The sequence below is a fragment of the Zootermopsis nevadensis genome, unplaced genomic scaffold (assembly GCF_977971745.1).
Source record: "Zootermopsis nevadensis isolate Lab colony 2312 unplaced genomic scaffold, Znev_1.0 Znev_ptg000011l, whole genome shotgun sequence".
NCBI lineage: Eukaryota > Metazoa > Arthropoda > Insecta > Blattodea > Termopsidae > Zootermopsis > Zootermopsis nevadensis.
In genome coordinates this window covers 14,994,708-15,019,007 of record NW_028259143.1, presented here as the reverse complement: position 1 = coordinate 15,019,007, position 24,300 = coordinate 14,994,708, and the positions used below count along the sequence as shown (strand labels likewise).

At 36.7% G+C, this 24,300-nt stretch overlaps 1 protein-coding gene across 1 annotated transcript; it reads left to right on the top strand.

Moving 5' to 3' along the window:
* The first annotated feature begins 1,654 nt into the window (after positions 1-1,654).
* On the top strand, positions 1,655-23,938 carry LOC110828948 (isovaleryl-CoA dehydrogenase, mitochondrial). Its single transcript, XM_022062168.2, has 9 exons — positions 1,655-1,848; positions 4,016-4,105; positions 6,997-7,218; positions 11,103-11,264; positions 14,213-14,469; positions 16,757-16,847; positions 20,931-21,099; positions 23,054-23,239; positions 23,639-23,938. Exons 1-8 carry the CDS (start codon positions 1,705-1,707, stop codon positions 23,185-23,187), a joined length of 1,269 nt encoding a protein of 422 aa, XP_021917860.2. The 5' UTR covers positions 1,655-1,704; the 3' UTR covers positions 23,188-23,239; positions 23,639-23,938.
* Positions 23,939-24,300: the final 362 nt, after the last annotated feature.

The following is a 24,300-nucleotide window of genomic DNA, read 5'->3' as shown; positions in this document are numbered from 1 at the left end:
GCCTTTACTGATACTGAAAAGGCACATGGTAATATAAACAGATGGGTAATTTGGAAAGTGTTATGTAGGGCACGTTTCCACAGGATTTATGGAGAGGCAAAGAGGAAACAGCATGGTCATAAATGCAAAACTCTCAAAGTTGCAAAACATTTAGATGGGGTTAGGCAGAAAAGTGTGCTGCTGATGTCAGTTTGCCAACATTAATGCTGCTCTCATCCTTTCTGTCATGTGTCAACAAGTGCTGTCTAAAACCAACATGATGTGCTTGCTTAGCAAGGCACCCGATTTTGTCATTTGGGAGTTTTTTCAGCAAACCAGAAAACATCTGTAGACAGACGAATTTTGCATTTTCTGTTCTCAAAGAAAAGCCACGAACAATTGTGCCATCATCTGATGATTTAAAATATGACTCTGTCTGGGTGAACTTTCATTACAAGATACCACCTGCAACAATAAATGCTGACTCTGCCCACCTAACCTTTAAACATCGCACAATACTTTTTTTTTCCCCCCCTACACTCAATTTTGGAAATAGTTTAGAAATAATTGCTGATGGTTTTTCTTCCACACAAAACTGTGAACTGTGTGCCGAATGACGCTTTTTGAAAATATCTACTTGTCAGCTGCAGTGAGTGAAGTTCCTTGTGCTCATACTTTTTCCTGCTCTCCTAAAAACTCTTCTAATTGTCTTTTGGAATCCAATTCCAAATGTATCGGTGGTATAAATGTCGGGACATGAAATCCACTTCGTAGGCTACTTGCTTTTTGCTGCTGACAGTACCATTAAAGAAAATTTCTGCACAAAGGACCTCGGTTTAACGGACAAAACAAAATATTCTGCCTTTGCCACCTCATGTGAAATGGAAGATGTTTATGGTCACCATGTTAAGATTGATTTTGTTGGGTCGTTTTAGGTTAGATCAGGAGAGGACATGGTAATTTGGTAAGGTTGTATGTAGTTAGGTTTGTTTGTTAATGATTTTTAGGATAGGATACCAGTTCAAATTTTATTTTTGTATTTTGAATACAGGAAATGTGAATGTTTCAATTCTGGATGTCGAAACATTTTGAAATTTTTAAAATTGTTTACTAATTATGAAAATTTTAAATGTTGAGATATTTTATAATTCGTGGAGCACGCTAGGTGCGAAACTTCGGGTTGTTATTTAGGTTAGGTTTTGTTCAACCAGGTGAACTTAGCTGAGGTTATGTTGGGTTTGTCAAGGTTAAATTAGATTCGGTTAGGTTTGTTTGTGAGATTAGGGCAGCCAATTTTAAGATAGGTTACATGTGGTTAAGAAATGCAAGGTTATGATAAATGTTGATGTTCCAAGTTTCGCTATTGGAATTTCGGATATGGGAATCATGAATATGCTATTTTGGGGTTTTAAATACTGGAAAATTGTGGAAATAATTTAATTATTTCGCTGGGCAAAGACTACGTGAGGATATTCTGTTACGGAATAAACTTTCCGTGGTTGTTTACGGATCAGCAGTTGAACAATAATTTACTATCATCGTATTGTATATTGGTAAATTATGCTGCTTTAAACGGGTGCTGAAGCTGGGCCGCACGTTACTTCGCGCCTATAGTTCATAGATAAGTTCACACATAATACCAACATGAATCACAGGAAGTACCAACGTTTACAGTACCTGTGACAGATAACCTGAAGTCTTACAACTTGTATAGTAGTTGTAGACATGGCACTGAGTAAAGCGGTTTTTGTGAACCGATTTTCCACGTTGTTAACGAGGGTAGCTGGAAGCTCCGCTTCGGAAAGACGGCTGTCAAATTACTACCCTATAGACGAACATATATTTGGGCTTTCGGAGGAACAAAAACTGGTAATAAAGCTTTTGTATGTTTTTTGTAATGGTAACCTGCAACTTTGGTGAAGAATTATAGTGATATGTAGACACACAAAACTGGTAGTGATATACAGAATGTGACGTAGAGTGCGATTCTCTATCACCGATTTGCAGAGTATGCTATTACGTTTTTGAGGTTGTTTTCTCATGCGTATTTATTAATAGTATGATCGGGTATGATGTATCAGTGAAATATAAGACTAGTAGGCGCTGTATGACACCTATAAAATCATGTCTGAACTCATGAATGACTCAAGAACGGATGGATCGATTTTTGTAAACTTTGATATTCGAGAAGTTTTCAGAATATTGTCGAGCCTTGTCACTTTTCATTTGATCGAAAGGTTTTTACTGCCATTTTACACAGGGGCAAAAGTACGACAAGAGATTTCCACTGTTGCCTGAAGATGGCGGCTACAACCCAGAAGACAGACGTTCTCAAGAGCAAAAATACTTTTCTTAAATTTTGTCTCATTTTTGATAAATACTTGTGAAAAGTTTGTACTTGGTAAACTTGAAAAGAGCTGTTTCAAGGAATTGTTTTGTACTTTGATAAACATCACAGTGTCATTAATTTCAACTCCACTTTCAGTGTTCATACTTTCCTTCCTTGATGTAATATTGTCACTGTAGTGTTTTGATTTATGAGAAGCCAACAATGGAAATTCTTTATTCTAGTATTGTTTTAAATACTCACTCATTTGAAAATAGTGTGAATTAATATATAACTCCATGGAGCATAGCTCTTCATGAGAAGTTGGTAGTATGCTCAGGTAATCAAGAAATTATGAAAGCTGAATGCTTATTATTATGTTCACAAGATCCATATCTTGAGACATGCATCCACTCCACACTCTTTCCAACTTCGCTTGTGATATAACACATATATATTGGGAAAAAGGTGTAAAATAGTCTGTCTGTTTTCCTAAGAACTGTTTTAATGTGATTCTGTCTTAATATTACAAGGTTTTCTGAGTGGTCTCTTGCCTTCAGATTTCCCATCCATAATTTTGCATGCTACACACCCTTCCCATCTCATCCATCTTGATTCGATGAAGCAAAAATTTGGAGCTCCGTAGTTCTCACTTTATCCAGCCTCAGGTTACTTCATCGATGTAAAGACTAAATATTTTGAATTGCATGGCAGTGTGTCTTATCACAGCCATACTTAAGTTTTTTTATGTTCACATCCAAACCAACTAGCTTAATAACATTTATTTTAGCTTCTGTAGTTTTTATGTCTGGGGCTTCCCCGGTTTCTCCGTGGCATCACAACAATTACTCCATTCACACACAGAAGAAGGCAATGGCAAACCACTTCTGGATCATCTGCCAAGAACGTATATGAACAGGTCCCAGTCCAAGAAAAGGATGGAAGGATCCTGTTCATAATATGTCGCCAACCTCCTGTAAAGGAGATGGCGTAATAAAGAAGAAGTTTTTATGTTATATCTGTTTTCACTCCAAAAAATTACATCATGAGCACAGACCTGAAGCTGTCTTGTCCCATTTAATTTGAATCCCACTTTTTTTTCTTTGACCTTCCTAATTGCATATTCTAAAGCAAAGTTGAAAAGCAATAAAAGTAAAGTATCACCTTGCTTCATGCTTCTGAATAGGAATGCATTGGATAACTGTTCACATTTAAGGAACTTATTGTAATTTTCATACAAACATTTTAATTTAACTAGTTTAAAGGTGTATGGATCTGAGTCAAACCAATATTAAAAGGTTTGTGGGCAAATATATTGAACACATCGTAATATAAATGGCTTGAGATGCTGTTTTGAATGAGATTTTTATGCCTCATCCTTTAGGTAAAATGTAGCATTGAACTTGGCAGGTACTTTTATGGCCAACCTGTATATTCTGCATATTTATCATGTAACATGGTTCTATAATGTGGCATGTTTCAGGGAATTTATATAAAGTTTGATTTGATCCTTAGGTAAGGTAGGCATTATTTTAAACTGTTATAAGTAAAAATTCAATTTGTTGTAGATGTTACAATAAAAAGCTGTCCCTCCACACGCCATCTAGGTCGGTTGGGCAGAACGGAGGTATAGCTCCTTCTCTTTCTTGACCTCGGCACTAGATGGGGGTGTATGTTTGTATTTATTACTATTCCATCTTCTGTTTGTAGTTACGGCAGACCGTGTTTAATTTTGCCCAGAAAGAACTTGCAACAAAGGCTTATGAAATTGACAAGAAGAATGAATTCCCTAATTTACGGGTGAGTGAATACAAATTTATCTCATTTGTTATCTACAAATTGCCTGTGCTTTTGTTGGGTTATATTCTTTGTTTAATATATGACTTATTTTGTTACATGTATGATTCTGACATTGAATCAACTTACTTCTATTAGGTTAATTTATAAGGCAAAATATAATGAGGTTTGATTTAGAACAGTACCAGATTGTAGATATACCAATAATAGAACAGTAAGATCTCACTAAATTGGGCCGTCTATAATTTAGATTCATGGGTGTATTATACATGTGCAGAATAGACATTTTTCTGAAATTTTGTTTTGAATATAAATATTTTTGTACGTTTTTTTATCATATTTGTGTACAGTACCACCACAGTTAACAAACATTGCTGGATTGTGAATAAATTTGCTTGTTTTTATGAACTATAACTGAAAAGTGTTTTGATATGATTTGGTTCTGTAATTTGGGATTTTTTTACTAATTCAGACTACTTTTTTCTCCTTTTCAGTTTTCATTGTTTTATTGAAAATATTTTGCAGTTTTTTTGAATGGCAGTTATACAATCATGGTAAAAGGGACAGGATAAAATACTGTTCCTTATACTATTTAAGAATAGGAAGATGGCAGTATACTTGCTACTGTGAGAACCTGAAATCTCACATTTTGAAGAATAATTGAACTTTATTTTGACAGTGGATGATGAATTTATTTTCATAATTGAACTGGAAACATATAAGTTACTTTTAATTTTAGTTGATTAAAGAAGAAGTCTTACTCTAATGATCCATGAACTATTAAGAAAATATGACAAAAAATACTACAAATAAACCTCTGCACATTATGTGGTATGCAGTTTTCTACTACTCTGCATATTTACCAAGATCAAATTCCAGCTTATAATAATAACAGATAGAAGAGAAAATGTAATTGGTTCTTTTATTTATGTATGGTGATTTTCCTTTCTGAAACTACTTTATTAATAGTCAATACCATATTGTCACTTTATCTTGTTTATTTTTTCAAGCCTTTCTCCACTTTACAAGAAATTTTCTAACATTTCGTTAGATCTCATTTGTTATGTAAGACTTGAGGTTCTCACAGCGGTGAGTATGAAGATTTCCGTCTTCTGGGTTGTTGCGCTGTGTAGGCTGGTTGACGTTAACCAACGGAGGCAGTACGACCTCTGAAACGTTGGTTAACATCTACCAGACTACACAGCGCAACAACCCAGAAGACAGAAATCTTCATACTCTGATGACGGAGGCAGTATGACCTCTGAAACGTTGGTAAACATCTACCAGACTACACGGCGCAACAACCCAGAAGACAGAAACCTTCATACTCTGATGACGGAGGCAGTATGACCTCTGAAACGTTGGTTAACGTCGACCAGACTACACAGCGCAACAACCCAGAAGACGGAAATCTCATTTGTTATGTTCGTTGGCAGATGTTCCAAGTTATTTGTGTTTCATTTACAAGGATTGTTTTTGAAGTTTCCTAACAGTAAATAGTTTTTCAACCGTTACAAGTGCTGCAGAGACATTAATGTGCCAACACTTAATGATTTATCAAACATGTAGGTATGTCACAGTTACTAATGCAGCTACACATGAATGTGCCAAACGTTACTGATGCAGGAGACACATTAGTGTGTCAGCACTGGACAGTATGACACCATTTAATGATAAAATGGACATTACTATATTAGACTTTCTGACACATTAATGTAGTGATGACTTCTTTTGTACCAAACACGAATGTATGCAACAGTTACCGAAGCAGCCAACAATAACTGTTGTCACAGACACATTACTATGCCAACAGTTATCGATATGGCAGACATGTTATTATGCCAACATTTGCTAATGCAGTGGATGTAGTTTCATAGTTACTGATGCCAAAGGCACATTATTATACGAACAGTTGATAATGAACCAAACATATTAAGAGTGCCAGTGGCTTCTGAATGAAAAGACTTGTTAATTTTGCCAGAGCTACTGATGGCAGCAGACTCATTAGTGTGCCAGCGCTTACTGATGCAAAAGACAAATATTCCAGGAGATGTTGTTGCTACAGACGTGTAAGCTTTGTTAACAGTTACTGATGCAGCAAACATATTAGTGTGCCAGCAGATCCTGATGTAACAGACAAATGAATGTGCCAAAATTTACTGATAAAGCTGACACATTCATGTGTTGCAGCAGACACATTAGTATACCTACAGACACTGGTGCATTAGGCATACTCAGTTCACTAACAGTTTGCAACTGAAACATGTCGTGTAAAAAGTGATGTTCTAATGTAAATCGAACATTTCGATAGAGAACATCATTTTAAATATTTAAATGTTAATTTTAGTAATATTTTAATATTTAATAGGAATTTTATTGTGATTTGACTGACAAGATTTAAACAAATATATATTTATCATAATATGACGCAACTTTTATCATCTCATACGCAGTAATGTGAAAGTATCTACTGATGAATATTTTATATAAACAGTGGATACAAGGAGAGTTAGTTTCAGTTAACCTTTCACTGCTACGTGAAAGGTTTTCCTTTGAGTCAGGTGTTAACTGCACATGTTAAAGGATATTTAATAACTTTTCCAGGTAACCATCATAGCTTGGTGTCATTAGATGATGAAATTTAAAGAAACTATTTTAATTGTGAAAGGAACCAGACTGTATGTCATGATGCTTTATAATTTGACTGCCAGGCAAAGAAATTGAATTGTAATGTGCATACATGCAAATGTGATTTCAAGATTAACCAGACACTAATCCAAAACGTATGAATCTTAGGTCTGGTGGTTGTGTGTTGTCGTGGTTATGAAGTCTAAATTTTTCTCAGTGTGGATATTTTCAGCTGCTTTAAGATTTTGTAACATATCTGTTTTCAGACATTCTGGCGTCAGCTTGGTGAGTTGGGAACTCTGGGTCCAACTATCTCCAGTGAATATGGAGGTTCAGACCTGGGATATTTGTCTCATGTTGTTATAATGGAGGAGTTGAGTAGAGCATCTGCAGCCATCGGTCTGAGCTATGTAGCACACTCCAATCTCTGCATCAATCAGATTTTTAAGCATGGCACTCAGAAACAAAAAGAGAAGTATCTGCCAAAGGTAAATTTGTTTCTAAGAAGTGTGGACATAGTACAGGGCCAGCTTATCCATCATGCAATGCATGTGACTTTGCAGTTGGTAGGAATGTGAGTCATATACCATTTCTAATTGAGCTTTTGCCTTGTTTTCTGAAATCCATCCAGCAGAGTGCCACAGTGTGATTACTGCTTCCTCCAGATCTTTCATGATTGACTGCTCCTGTTCAGAACTTCACATCACTTAAAATCATAATACGTGATTGAGGAGATTAGCTTGCAGTGCCGTGTAATGTGTATTTTGGGGATTTCAGGTTTCAACCAGGACTGATATTCTGTTGAGTTTTCTGAGGTCTTATGTATTCTCTTCAGCTTAACATTCATATACATTCATTATTATTATTATTAAGTGTTCTGTCTTACGACAGGTCCATTGCTCTGCCCAAACAGAGCTCTCCAGTTGTCCCTATTCTCAGCTTCTCACTTTAATTCCTGGAACGTCATCTTCTTTCCTTGTTTAAGGTCGTCAGTTAGCTGTATCAATCTTCTTCCTAGTCCTCTCTTTCCTTCAACCTGGCCTTCGGTGATATCACTCATTAATCCATTCCTTCTCATAATATGTCCCAGCCAGTTAGCTTTCCTTCGTGTAATCGCCTGCAGAATGCTTCTTTGCTCGTTGACTCTCCTCAATACTTCTTCGTTGGTCACTCGATCCGTCCACCTGATCTTCTCTATTCTTCTCCAACTCCACATTTCAAAACTCTCCAAGTATTTCTGTTCCTTCTTCCTGAGTGTCCAAGTCTCTGCTCCATACGTAACACTTCACTAGTTTCTTCTTCATCTCCAAGCCCAACTTGCTAGTGAGAAGTATCCTCTTCTTGACGAAAGCTGCCCTGGCCATGGCTATCCTTGCTTTTACTTCCTTTGTTGCATAGGGCGTCCGTCGTGACTATGCTTCCCAAGTACTTGAAATGCTCCACATTCTCCATCTGTTGGTTTCCAATTACAACGTTCAATGGTTCTGCTCTCGGTGCTATACATTCATATTATGCCTTAATGTTTGAATTCATATTTAATATGAATGAGAGGGTGTTCTTCAGACCAGGGCAAAAATATTTTTAAAATGTGGTTTTTGCTATTTTATATTTCTCATTATAGTTGATGTTTTTTGTTTTTGTTAATATTTCCTTACACGTGATATATAAAAGCATGCATACAGACAAAACTGTTTACACTTTTAAATGACACTTTGTGACACACGATGATCAAAAAGTCACGCAACCCATTAAAATGTATATTGCTGATTGCAATTCAGTCAGTTTGGTTGGGTTAATAACCGCAGAATATTACTTTATACAGGAGCACACACAGGCTATATCTTGGTGTAACCTGCTCATTCCAGTTCATTAGTACAGTTGTTTTTCAACAAAGTGTAAGGCTGTCTTTCTTACACACTGCCTGGCATCTTGTTCATACTTAACTTACTGGAATGAATTAAGGATAAATTTCCTGATTCTCCTGTGCCAAAAAAATTGACAATATCTTGTCTGCTGAACTGTTTCTGTGACATGGGAAGCATGCAGGACAGAAACTGTTATGGTTGACCTTCAGTGTTAAGTGTCAATGTCCATCAAACTTTGTTACACACTCCATGAAAATTACTGAGATAAGGTTATCTTCTGAGGTTATTATCCTATAGAAATGAAGGCTACAAACATTTTAAAACTTCATTCATACTGTGTGCATTTCATGCACAAACTCAAGGAACCTCATAAGGAAAAAGACTTCATTACTCCAGATGGTTTACACGCTTCATTTGGTTCCACCTTAATGGATACATAAGAGGCCAAAACAGCAGAATATGGAGTGCTGAAAATTCACATATGAAAGTCCATTTACATTCCTTAAAAGCTGTAGTATGGTGTGTTTTTTCTTGGCAGAGGATAATTAAGTTAATTTTCTTTGGTGAAATTATTACTGTTGAATGTTGGCAGGAATTGATCATAAATTTCAATTCCCAGTTGGAAGTTGACAAACATGGCTGCCATTGGTAACTGTATGCAACACATGTGTTAAGAATTGGTAATGCTGCATTTTGTAGTAATGGGTTTTGTGTTGTTCTCAGTGTAAACTGAGTGTATTTCTTCAAAAAACATTAACCATTTGAGCTTTGTAATAGAGAACTGTGTTTCCTGGAGCTTCTGGGTTGTTTTTCAACATTTGAGTGATATCACAGACAACCCTGGGGGTTATCATTCTATGAATAAATCTATAAATAGACCTTTCCTTCTAATACAAGGTCACAAGGTTATAAACACGATGTATCACTGTTAGACTGTTAAGTCCAGTTGCACAAAATTTAACACACTATGAGCTCAGACTATTATGCCATGTAGTATGGTAGTCATTCAGCTATAACTGGCATACCACAAACCATTTTCCAATTAGTGCGCATGTATTGATACTTAAAATTGGATGTCAAAACTCATGAAACAGCCAATACATCAGCGTCAAATTTTTTTTTTGTTCTTTTTCTGCTTACACATTGCCTGCACAAGTGTGCCTGCATGTGCATGCACACACTTTTTCTCTCTCTCTGGTCTGTCTTTTTCAAACAAATAAAACAGAGTAGGTGTAACTGTCCTATCTGGATGTCTGACCGTTGGATGGGAATGTCGCTGTCAGCTGTCATGCCATATTCTGACCCTATCATCTCAAACAAAATTAAATTATTTTTAATGCACATGTTCAGAATAAGATGCCAAATATACTTACGTAGTTTCTTCGATGAGCATACAATTCTGTAGTACATATGTTCCTGATCACTGACCTCCAAACAATCCATATCTCTTACCATTGTGTGGGAATATGTAAAAAGCATTATGTACACAAAGACAGTTCATCAGAGGGTGATAACTCACCAAACTACATATGCTATAACCCAGAAGACAGTCGTCTTCATATTTGTTGCCATGAGAACTTCAGATCTTGTCACAGAGGTAGTCACAGCCACACTGGATATGCTGCACTATAGTCGGACAAAAAGTGAATACTGTTTGGATGTATGCGGGGCTGTATATAAAGACTTCTTAAAATGTGCATTCACATGTTTAAAGTTTCTCAAGTTGTATAAAGCTAATTACTGCATTCGTTTTATATTCCAGAATTTAATAAATTTTATGACTAAAAATTTCTTGCGAACAAATATTTCCTAAATGCGTGTTGGAAAAAGTGTCATTGTAATTACAAGTTTTGTGTGCCACTGATGCAGTAACAGGACGGTTTCTCTGTAGCTGCATCATTCTATTAGCAGCCACCTACTTCAGTGTACCCTCACTCTTTCACATTCCTTAATATTCATGTCTCATTTGACGCTGCATAATCGCCAGAATTGTTACATGAACTGGATAACTTACCTGACATAAACTCTGCTGGGTTGTGGTAACAGCAGATTCCAATAGCATGTATTATATTTCTGTTACCCAATTACCCTAGTTATCTTGACAACGTCTAACAGCATAACATTGTGAGGTGTTGAATTGAAGCAAATGAAATATATAACCTTGATTACCGTGATGACAGTTGATTCCAAACAGCATCAGCACTTCATTAAAATGTGTTTGACAGTATGAGAGATCATTGTCAAAAAGTTAATTTTAAATTGCCTTTGAAAGTGGTTATACATGTCATTTGCTGTCATTTACTTTAATCAATTTCTTATTGATTTTTCATATTAATAAATTGATCATATTAAGATTTATGTTTTTATATCATTAAATTGTTATTGTAGTTTGAAGAAAATGTAGTTTGTGTGCAGTCTGGAAATTTAATGTTAGGATCAAATTATTTCCAAGATTAAGAAAACTCTTTCTTATCGTATGTTTAAGGACAACTTTGGTTTTCTTTCAGCTATGTTCAGGAGAACATATTGGAGCACTTGCTATGTCAGAGCTAAATTCAGGATCAGATGTTGTGTCTATGAAACTTAAAGCTGAGAAGCAAGGAGATTACTATGTGTTAAATGGCAACAAGTTCTGGATTACAAATGGGCCAGATGCTGATGTCATAGTGGTAAGACACAATACGAGGTGCGATCGGAAAGTTTCAAGACTGCGCGTATAAAAACCTGTACACTTATCTCAGGTATTAAATTCATCCATCACCCTCGAAGTAGTTCCCCTGGGAGTGAACACAACGATCCCAGCGCCGCTGCCAAGCCTGGAAGCATCCCTGGAAATCTTTCTTTGTCAGCCTGTCAAGCACCATCTGCGATTCTGCCTGAATCTCTTGCCAAAGACTCGCCAAAACGGCTACGGAAACCTATGAAATGCTAAAGCAAGCATTTGGGGAGTCCGCAATGGGTCGTGCACAAACTTTTGTGTGGCATTCACGTTTTAAAAATGGCCGAACCTCTGTCAATGATGACGAGCGTTCTGGACGACCATCTTCGAGCACAACGCCCGAAAATGTTACGAAGATTCGGCAGGCCATTCACGAAGATCGACGTTGTACCATCGACTTGTGCGACATTGTTGGGATAGGCTATGGGAACTGTCAGCTGATTCTAAAGGAAGAACTCCACATGCGACGCATCCTGTCTGAGGACCAGAAGCAGAATCGACTTCTCGTTTGTCAGGAGCTCAAAGATCTTGCAAGAACTGACCCCAACTTCCTTTCTAAGCTCCGTGTGACTTCTTCCTCTTCCCAAAGATGAAAATTCAGCTAAAGGGAAGGAGATTTGAGACGATAGAAGAAGGGATTCAGGCAGAATCGCAGATGGTGCTTGACAGGCTGACAAAGAAAGATTTCCAGGGATGCTTCCAGGCTTGGCAGCGGCGCTGGGATCGTTGTGTTCACTCCCAGGGGAACTACTTCGAGGTTGATGGATGAATTTAATACCTGAGATAAGTGTACGGTTTTTATAGGCGCAGTCTGGAAAATTTCCGATCGCACCTCGTAGTTATTTGGATGTTTTTTTCAATAATAGCCTCTTATGATCTGCAGAGTGTATAAGATTTAGAATACAATTCCGTGTTGAAATTATACTTCAATATCTGAATTTATTTTGCTGAATTCAGTAATAAAATGTAAGGAAATGATCATCTCATAATTACATGCAAGTGAAGAAAGGCAACTGTATCACATGCTAGTGTAAGCTTAAAGCAGTCTCCAGGAGGCTGTTGTATACATTCAAAGATGCTGCAGGTTGGCTGTCTTCGGACTCACCGCCGTGGAAACCGCAAATCCTCATATGCTACAGGTTGTTTATTGTAGCCTAATATCATTTATTTTCTATGACTAAATGTTACATAAATAATCTGTTTTAATGTTTTCCATATTGTACTTTTTTTGGGGGCAGGCTGTATCACTTACTGAAAGTTTTCCTGACTACGAAATCTTGTATAAGACACCAATGTTCTCACACCTATATTTGAATCATCCATTCAGTGCTTACTTACAGTTAGTAGCACTTTCACCTTCTAGCCTCCGATGGCATCACTTTTCTTATACTTCTGATATCTTTGCTTGGCTTCCAGTGAGTGAGTACGTGCTCTTCTCTCGGCTAACATTACCATTCATTCTTTTTCCCAGATTCTGCTGCTGCTGTTTTCTGCCCCATGTCTGCATTTCTGACTAACCTTTTTTTTATGTGTCTCCAGAAACTGATCTAGCCTTTGCTTATGAACTACATGAAAATTTTTTACGCTTGCCGGAAATGACGATTTCTTTTACATATAAGACTTTAAATACAACATTTTAAAGTTGATCATGTTCCCCAATTTCTTAAATAAAATTAATTCTGTAAAGTATTAATCTTTTCTGAAAATAATATTGTAGTGTTAGTAAGCATGATTGGTTATTTGTTAGACTTACATAAAGTGTTAGAGAATATCATAACATTCCACATGCCTTTCATAATTTCATTTGCACCAAATTACGAGGCTCGTCCACAAAGTAAGTTTCCCTGGGGCCGTTTACAGAAACAAAACACAATTTCATGGAAATATTTATTGCAACAGATACAGCAAGTGTCCAGCTATTTTTCAACATATTCGCCACCGGAATTGAGACATTTGTCATACCGTGGGACCAACTTTTGAATACCTGTGTCGTAGAAGTCTGCCGCCTGGGATTGGAACCACTGTGTGACAACCATCTCCGCCTCTCTGTCATTCTCAAAACGCTGACGCTGACCAGACAGGAATTTCTTGAGGTGTAGGAAAAGATGGAAATCACTGGGAGCGAGGTCCGGGCTGTAGGGTGAATGATTAAACACCTCCCAGCTGAACTCCTGCAGGAGACTTGCTGTCCGTCGAGCCGTGTGCGGCCTAGCGTTATCACTGACCGCACTTCACAGTCGGCGGGAGCTGGAATAAGAACCTCCATCTTCAACAGCTGCAACGATGCTACTGTGATAACGCGGGAAGTGCCGTTGGTGCATGCGCCATGCTACGTCATTGCTCTATCACGTACGCACAGTCGCTTCGCGCAATATAAGGTTTGCTAGCGGTGGGACGAGTGGGAAACTTACTTTGTGGACGCGCCTCGTACATTACATTGCTGATTATCATACATTTTCCATTTGGGAGTTATCACTTGGTATAATGGTAAAAACTGTCTTGCTGTGGTTTTCCTAACTCCTCCATGACTGCCTGAAAATAGGACATAACATTTTCCTTCCAAACTGCTTCCAGCTTCCCATGAATGACCTTTGCACTGCATATAACAGTATACAAACCTTGAAACAGCATTGCTCTAATCTGTGATGCAGTCAACTATATACACTCAAAGAATAATGCTTTATAAAGTGTAGGATATCATGTATTAATTTTAAATTAGATCATGGAGAATTTGAGTATGTATATTTCTGAGACATTAAGTACAAAAAAAATAATTATTCAAGCTGTTGTCTAAGTATTTTCTAGAATATTATGTTCCATATGGCCCCAGCTGCTGTATTTTATGATTACAGTTTTTTTTATATATATAAATGCTTCTCTTATTAAATTTCATTTCAGGTATATGCACGCACAGATCCTAACGCAGCAAAACAGCATGGAATTTCAACTTTCATTGTGGAAAAAGGATTTGAAGGTTTCAGAGCAGGCCAAAAACTTGATAAGCTTGGGATGAGGGGTTCAAATACTGGAGAGTTGATATTTGAAGACTGTAAGGTGCCGGTTGAGAATCTTCTGGGAGAAGAGAATAAAGGTGTCTATGTATTATTAAGTGGATTAGATTTGGAGAGATTACTCCTGTCTGGAGGGCCACTGGGGTAAGTTGACATGATTTAAATGTTCTGTTTCTTTCTGAAACGCTTCAGTTACATGCATGCCTAAGTGTGTAGCCAGGGCACTGAGCAAATATGTGTTTAGATGAACACCATAGCTCCAGAGGGCAACAAGAAAGGAGGCGTTCTAAACAAATTGAAATCAGATAATGTTGGAAGTATTTCTACTCAAATAATAAAAAAAAAAATTTAATATTCAGGTAGTGTAACAAAATTATGTAGTACACTAGAAAATGAACCCATTGTGACTTCCAAAGTACAGTTATGAATGTGAGGAAACTTTGACCATAAACAGTAGAATCAATTTTTGAAACTGTGGATGACATTGTTTTGGTATCAAGTCTATTAGAATCATAAGAAGACTATACAAAGTAGACTTTTTGGAATCATAAGAATACTGAGGTCAACCAGGATTTTATGAAAAGTTTGTCATCTTGCCATTCGACCATGGGAGGTCACTTTTTGGCAGAGGTGAGATGTACTTATCCTAAGCTTCCAGGACAAGTCATTGGTAAATATATAAATTCTTAACACAGTAAAGATTTCATATTTTTCCTGCAAATGAGCAGACAGGTCAACAGTAAAGCTAAAAAGTGTCATTGATTATAATACCTATACACGCAGTGTAGATTCTGCTGACCATTGTATTTGTATTACACTGTAATACAAAAGATGGAGTGACAAAAGACCACATCATCGAAATGTACTGATAGTCATGTAAAATGTTTTGCTTTTTCTTTCTTAGAATTTGTGAAATACTTTTTATTTTATGCTGAAGAACCCCTGGACTTTAAGTCCTGCATTTAAAGTATGTAAAAATAAATTTAATATAGGCAGTGAATGTGCTAAAAATCTCTGTGAAATATGAAATAAAATTTAACCCTGACTGTAAAGACTCGGTGAGTAATCAGTCCCAGATAGCTGAATAGTGTATGTGGATAAAATACAGTAGAGTATGTACTATTGTTCAAGTAGCTGGATTTGCTTGCAGTCCATTAACCTTTTAGCCGCTGAACCATCAGGCTCCAAGTTAAAGTCCAGCCAGCAGTCCTGCAGTATGGTGGTAATTCCTGGTTGTCATATGATAAAAGTTAAAGAAAATTAGCCACGTTCTTTTATATACGAGGCTTGTCCACAAAGTAAGTTTCCCTGGGGCCGTTTACAGAAACAAAACACAATTTCATGGAAATATTTATTGCAACAGATACAGCAAGTGTCCAGCTATTTTTCAACATATTCGCCACCGGAATTGAGACATTTGTCATACCGTGGGACCAACTTTTGAATACCTGTGTCGTAGAAGTCTGCCGCCTGGGATTGGAACCACTGTGTGACAACCATCTCCGCCTCTCTGTCATTCTCAAAACGCTGACGCTGACCGGACAGGAATTTCTTGAGGTGTAGGAAAAGATGGAAATCACTGGGAGCGAGGTCCGGGCTGTAGGGTGAATGATTAAACACCTCCCAGCTGAACTCCTGCAGGAGACTTGCTGTCCGTCGAGCCGTGTGCGGCCTAGCGTTATCACTGACCGCACTTCACAGTCGGCGGGAGCTGGAATAAGAACCTCCATCTTCAACAGCTGCAACGATGCTACTGTGAGAACGCGGGAAGTACCGTTAGTGCATGCGCCATGCTACGTCATTGCTCTATCACGTACGCACAATATAAGGTTTGCTAGCTGTGGGACGAGTGGGAAACTTACTTTGTGGACGTGCCTCGTATAATTACTTTTAGACTGGTGTTAAAATGTGTAGAAAATTCACAGTTAGAAGTTTGAAAGTATTCTTATAGAATCTCAGTGTAAATTACCATTCTATTTGTAGACTAGAAATGTTTCATATTATTTTTGAGTGACTCTGATGTAAAGAGAGAATTTTAAAATGCGCTGTTGTGTTGTATGTTATTCTAACAGTGGAATGGTTTAGCAACACTGGACTATGTTTAAACCCACCAGTGTTTGAGCAACTTAGTTGTTCCATGCAACTCAAATCCAATTCAGTTTGAATATTAGTTGAGTGAGTTTAGTGTAATCATAGGCAGAATATCCAATCTTTTCTGCTTGCAACGCTGCATTTAGAGAGACATTTCCAAGTTTATGAGTTTCTAACGAGACTACCACATCATCTAATCAAGCAATTAAAAAAACTTTCTCAGCAGAAAGAATATGAAATATAATGTAGTGCAGATGCAGCTAAGTAACTGCTACATTTTCTATTGAATCTGGGTTGCATTTTAAAATGATCACACTATATCGTTGTCATTATTTTCCAGGATAATGCAAGCTTGTTGTGACGTTACTTTCAAGTATGTTCATGAAAGGAAACAATTTGATAAAAGGATTGGAGAATTTCAGTTGATGCAGGTAAGTTGTTATAGGTGTGATTAATATAAGAAAAGCCATTTGCAGTTAAAGAATGCATGAAAAATAACATTCTTAAACAATGCTGAAAATTCAGAATAAAGGCTTATATTAACTGAAGATGGCTGTCTTCTGGGTTATTGAGCCGTCTTGTTTGTTAGAGGTTTACTGACATTTTAGAGGTGCTTGCTGCTTCCATTTTCAGGGCGATTTAACTTATACGAGGCTACACGGCCCAACAACCAGAAGACAGCCACTGTCGTGAGAGCCTGAAATCTCACAAGGGCCCATATTAACATTTATTTAAACTGTCTTGTGTAATGTATTTGCATTTTGTAGAGGTTATAAGAATGATGCTGACCCATTAATTTATGGAGTTTCTTTAGAAAGGTGTAGCATACTTTGAACATCATTTAAGTGAATTTTAAGTTATCTTTTCGTTGCATTTATCAGACACTTTTAACTAGAAAGAAAGTCATAAAATAAGACTGAATTTGCTATAATGCCATTCAGGAAGAACAACACAGGGGTGTGCAAAAATACATTTTGTTCAGTATTAATTTTGAATCAAGAGTTTTGTTGTAACTGCGTGCTACTGATAAATATCAACGTCGGACAGCACCAATGCACTACCATAAAGCAGAGGCCAATGAATTAATTAAACTATCCAAGAAAATTCTTTCTTATGTGCTAATACTGACATGGAACTATATTTTTATGAGGGGATATGACAGGTTTCCATGATGTTTAGTATGAAGATGGCTGTCTTCTGGGATGTCTTGTGTCATGTAGTCTGGTAGATATCAACCAGGATCTTACTGGCTCCATCATCAAGTGACTCTTCTCCTTGATGATGGATGTAGTAAGCACCTCTGAAACAGTCAGTTTCCACGAGACTACCTGGCACAGCATCCCAGAAGACATCTGTCTTATGTTTTATGAATCTGTACATAAAGTGCTTCAAATTAATATGTAATAGGGATTATTTTTATAATCATATGTTTTTCTTAAAAATAGCTCTTTATAGAACAGACACATTTTGTTTATGTTTTTGACTTTTTTCGGTAGTGTACATGAAGTACTAGGGGTATGATTGGTTGAAATCAGTGCTACATAAAAATACTATTTTGGTCTCATATCAGTTAATATAATTCCTGAGAAAGTCACTCGTTTCTCTAGAAAAATGAACACAACTCAGAGAATGAAATCATGTAATCCAAAAGTTCTCAACTTGTGATCAGCCAGTATGCTTTATGAGGTCTGCATACATCTTTCTGCATTACATGTAAGTAACTTTTGTGTTACGTGAGTAAACGTTGTTTGCTTCTGAAGTGTTATTTATGCTGACTTGTGAAATGTGCATTCCTTTTATGCGTGCTATTATTTTATATTAACTCACTTTTTTATGACTGTTTCCTGCACTTTCTTTGTAGTTGTTCAACCATTCGTGTGTCTGCCTCTGTCTCTCAGCATCACCACTGATTTCTTTGTTACTTATGATGAGTGTGACTGTTGTCACATTTGTCATTTCCTTTTTACCGTGATATCTGAGGAGTGACTCCTAAAGAATTGTTCCTTTTATATTTCTGTTTCATTTGGAGTTTTATAACTGTTCCCGTTAATATAATGCACCATTTTCCCCACAGCCTTTACATGTTGCCTTCATAATACAGACATATCGGATGTCCCCTTTGATTATCATATTGATTTCAAATTCAAGCCCTTTGATGTGATTTTACAGAACTAATATGTGTGGACTTCTTCAATATTTCTGTTTCGAAAGAAAAGTTTCAGCTGATGAATGATTCCTGGCTTGTAACCCGGGAATCTTTCACCAGCTTCAGTCGCTGAATTGAGGCACCCTGTTGTGTACCCCTTTGGTTCTAAGAACCATGTTTCAAGCGCACAGGAAGTTGCCAGGCTGAAAGCATTTTGTTGCCCTTTGGAAACAGATCCAAGTGTGAAGATATCCGTCTATTATTCATCGCCCTGATGACGGAGGCAGTATGACCTCTGAAACGTTGGTTAACATCGACCAGACTACACAGCGCAATAACCCAGAAGACGGATATCTTCATACTCACCGCTGTGAGAACCTCAAGTCTTACAGATCCAAGTGTGATGAAATATTATTTAGGCAGGACAGTTGATACACAGGAAGCATGTGCACAACCCAGGGATTTCAAGAGATTATAAACTTGAAGTTAGGTTGTTTCAAGTGCTGAAGTCTGAGATGCAGTTTATTGTTATTCCTTCTGCATGCAAGATAAAAGAATTACTTTTAAGAGAGGTTTCAAGATGAAGATATAACTCAGGAACTGATTTTAGACTCTGATATTGATGCACACAAATCTGAAGATGACATTTCTCCTCAAAGGCGCAGTGACGCTGAAGAGGACAAGAGGACAGACATAGGCAGTAGAGATGGGACCAACACCACACAACCTCAGCCTTCTACATCTGTGACACACAAATTTAAAGGGGGCCAAGTGGGTTGAGACAAAATGAGGCACCACACATAAATAAAGACTTTTCCCCACTGAGCATGTTCATGGCCTTTTTTCTTGAAATTATACAACTTCAGGTAGAAGAGACAAAGAGGTATTACTATAAATACCTGGACGCACTTGATGAAGGATGCCACCCACTACCTGAAATGACTGTACAAGAAATTTATTTGTTCTTATTTATTATTGTGCAGATGAGTCACTGTCAACAACACACACTCAATGGCAACTGCTCCACGCTACAACAGTTCTTTATGTCCGTTTATGGGAACACAATGAAATGAAATAAATTCTTTCATATACTGAGATTTCTGCATTTTACTGACAACAAAAATGACAGATGAAAATTATGATAAGTTGTAAAAAATGAGAACTATTTTCTATTTACTCAGTGGTGCATATGCTAAATATTACAGCTTTCATACGTCACATCTCCCAAACTTGTGTTTTTACAGACAATAGGATAAATCAGGGATCGGCAAACTACGGCTAACGGGCCAAATCCGTCCCGCCGCCTCTTTTTGTACGGCCCACGAGCTAAGAACGGATTTTACATATCTAAATTCTTTGAAATTTCAAAGTACGCGCTATAACGAAACAGCCGAGTTGAGTAGTTGAGAGGAAGAATTCTATAAATGTCTTCCAAGCGATGAATATGGTCAATTAAGATCATATGCTCGGGGATTTATATCTGTATTTGGCAGCGCCTACCTGTGTGAAAAGACATTTTCAAAGATGAAATATATAAAATCTCAATACAGGTCAGCATTAACGGATGAACATTTACAATCAATTTTGATGATAGGGAGTAATGAATTTAAACCTCAGTTTGGTGAAATGTTATCTCATAAACAGGTAATTCCATTCTTCTCATTAGTAGAGCTATTTCAAACAATTGTAGTCTACTTATTATTATTACGTTACATTTTGTTCAATAAATTTGTTAAAACTTGGTTTTTTCTTGTTACATAAGTAGGCTTACCTATATAAATATCCTCGAGTTTGCCTCTTGGCCCGCAGAGCCTAAAATATTTACTATTTGGCCCTTTAGAAAAAATGTTTGCCGACCCCTGGGATAAATGAATGGTACAGCACTGTGTTTGCTTTTATTCACTCTTAATTTATGTTACCTGAATTGTGTATAGAGCTAATGAATAATAATTTGTGACTTTGCTCTTTGTTGTGTGAAATGTAGTTGGCTTTTTGCAATATGTAATTAGTTTGCGCATGCAGTAAATGAAGCAAATGTTAGTAGAGTTTGTGAACTTTTTTTATTCATTCATGTGAAAGTGTGGACTATAGACTCATAAATGTTATCAGTGGTAGCAAGAAGTTTATTTCTGTTTTCAGCAAATTAAAAATTTTTGAATCTTCAGAAATATGATTATTTTAATACAATTTATTTGTTTAGTCTGTTTTTTATCTTTAAGAATCCACTTGTCTTCTGAATTTTTAGCACGTTTTATTTAGATTAGTATGTCTCAAGTGCTACATGGATCACATTTTAAAGGTAGAAAGAAGAATAGATTGTTCTCTAGCAATTATTTGTACTACAACAACGTATTTCACTTTGTTTCAGGCTAAAATAGCAGACATGTATACTACACTGAATGCTTGTAGAAGCTATCTGTATAATGTTGCAAGGGCTTGTGATGGAGGACATGTGAACAGGAAGGACTGTGCAGGTGTATATTTATATTTAGCTGAGAAAGCAACTCAGCTTAGCCTGGACAGCATTCAGTGTCTTGGTGAGACTCTCATTTAAAATGTCTTATTCTATTTATAAGTATTCTAGCTTGTTCTTGAGTTTTCCTGTCTGCAAATTTTGAATTAACTAATGTGTATAAACTTGAAAAATAACAGCATTTGTTTAAAACATATTTAAGGTTTATACATGTTAGGAAAGCCTTCACTTTATATGATTCCTCGTTACTGCATTTATCGTACAATTAATAGAAATAAAAATGGTAATAGTTCAGGAATAACATTTATGGAATGATGTTTAAAAGAAATGCATTTTCAGACTGGTATGAAGCCAGAAACAAGATAAAGTTGTTGGTCTTTTGAATTCATAGTATAAGTACAACTATATACTGTATGCCTGTAAGTCCCACTCATATTTCACTCATAAGTGATGTGTGCACGTGTGAGACTAAATATGTCAAGTTGTTTGGTTATGGAATGTAGCATCACTGATGTAATGCATGAAAACTTAAAATCATACAATTTCTTACACACACACACACTAATTCTGAGTGCCACTGGTCTTCTGTGACGCAGAACAGTTGATAATATTTTGTCTCTGTTAATAAAAATGGAGAGAAGTGTCAAAGAAAATCTGCATTGTCACTGTTTTGCTCTTCCACGAGTCACCAAATTCTCAGATATGTATTTTTACTTCATGCTTTGTATTCAGATCTCTGCCACGGTGGTCTAGCGGTTAGAACGCTGGCCTTGTAATCCTGGGGTCTCGGGTTCGATTCCCGGTGGTGCCCGAATTTATAACTTGTGTTGGGCAAGGCCGTGGTCTAGGCAACACGGAGTTTTCCTCCGTGGCATCCCAACAATTACTCCATTCACACACAGAAGAAGGCAATGGCAAACCACTTCTGGATCATCTGCCAAGAACGTATATGAACAGGTCCCAGTCCGAGAAAAGGATGGAAGGATCCTGTTCATATGGACCTGTCGTCAGACAGAACACTACAAATAAAAAAAAAAAATTCAGATCTAAGCGCTTTCAGTTCATTGCTGTACTTAATGTTGAGCACCTTACCTTAAAATTATTAAGCACAACAGCAAAATAATTTTCATCTCCTCTTCACCGGCCTATTGACATAATTCACAATGAAACAAGAAAACATTTTCAAATTTCAAAAATCTTTGCCGTGATGTGGATTGAAAGGTTGAGTGTCAGTCAGCAAGTGTCACTTTTGTCTGGTATGCTGTGTCAGAAATCATTTCAGGTTGAGCATATAATTTAAACATGTATTATCAGAAGAGAGTTACATTAAATTCTGAAACTAACCGTAACTCCCAGTCACAGTTTGCTGTTGTCAGGTTGTCATACAGACAAAAGCAGAAGACAGAAGTTATGTTACATTGTACACCCATTCCTCAATTTACTAACATAATTCATTTGATTAAAACTGGCTGTAAGATGAAAATTTGTAAATCAGAAATGAAGTTCCTATTTTTTTCAATGGAAAACATTCTGACTGGTTCCCAAGTTCCAGAAAAATCACCCAAAGTTTTACCCACATATGTCAGAATATTATACAATCATAAAAATAAGAACAGTCTTTTTTGTGATAGTTGTTGCCTATTTAACCCTGTAAAATGCTATTGAAGTGTTAAATCAGATGTTTAAATTATGCAACAGATACCATAGTTACAGTATAAACGTCAGAACTTAAGTATTCTGCCGCTAAGCTAATGTGAACGTGTTTCCTCATTGATTCACACATGCATGTGTTATTCCCTTCCAATTGATTGGGTTTCCTCATTGTAATCAGTTCACTTAGTCTGAACTCATGTAATATGTAGTTCAAGCCTTGTTCTAAATGGACTAATGACATCCAGGTCATACCGACTCTTTTATCATGTGTTCGAAACCTTCCTCGAAAGACCTGTGCAAAGCAACCAAAACCATTTCTGTTCCTAGTAAGTCCTTTCTCTTAAATACTTAATTTATTTTCACAGGTGGCAATGGCTACATTAATGATTATCCAACTGGCCGACTATTAAGGGATGCAAAAATTTATGAAATTGGTGGTGGAACAAATGAAGTAAGAAGGATTGTAATTGGACGATATCTGAATTCTGAATATTCATAACTGGATATGCTAAAACCATTTTAAAGCTGTGCGGAAAGTTATGAAGGTCAAGGTAAGTGTGTAGAACATAATTAAAGTTCGTTTTCTATTCAGACACCACATTCGTGCTAGTGAGAACACATTACTATTTAAGGATGCTGCATTCTCTGCAGAGATTATGTTATCTTTACATATGATGAGATAATTATGAGCAGTGATTTGGAATCGATAAGGGAAGAAGTGGCCATGGCCCACTTGAGGGTACACTGTCATAGTATTCATCTGAAATGCAAACAAGAAAGCCAAGAACACATTCAGATTAGCCAGTAACCTTGAGTGAGACTTCTAAAATGTCATTCCAGAGGATATGAGAGCAGCTGGCTGTTCTAGTGGGCTTAAAATTATGTTGATACTACTATAGCTGTCTAAGATGTCATTATTCTCTCTCACTTTTCATGTTTCATCATTACAGGTGGAATGTTGGAATGCAGCAATGAAACTGAGCGCAGCAGAGTAAATATATGATTCAGCGACATATCATTCTGACATTTGCAGCAGGAAGCTTCAAAAAGTAAAAATAATAAAATTCAGACAGCCAGAATGGAAGAAATACATTAAATATTATATGTAACATAATACAGTGATCTTACTTTAGGCTGACATGAATTTCAACCTTATTACAATGACAATCTGGAATTGTATTAAAAAGAGTTACTAATAAGTAATGTAATATCTAAGCACTGTTAAAATAAATTGTAAGTGGGTATTGCAATCTCTGTGTACATACACACCTTTGCAGTGTGTGATTTTTTGTAAAATGCTTAGTGCACTGTTTACACTTCATTGAATTGCTTATCATGGGATTTTAGAATTAATTTTAATTTCACATTTTTAAGCAATCAGCATTTCTGACTACATTAGAAATGTAAAAATCTCTTGTGTTTCTGCATGTAGACCGAGGCTTTTCTCTGACTCTGCTTGTTTTGGATGCCTATATCAATTAACAACTCACAATCCATTTTCCTGTCAGTATTATCATATACTCTTGTATCCTACATAAGGGAATGGAGGCTGTTCATCACAATTCATCTCACATCCATTGCCTGCCGTATACAAGACATTTTGAAATAACCC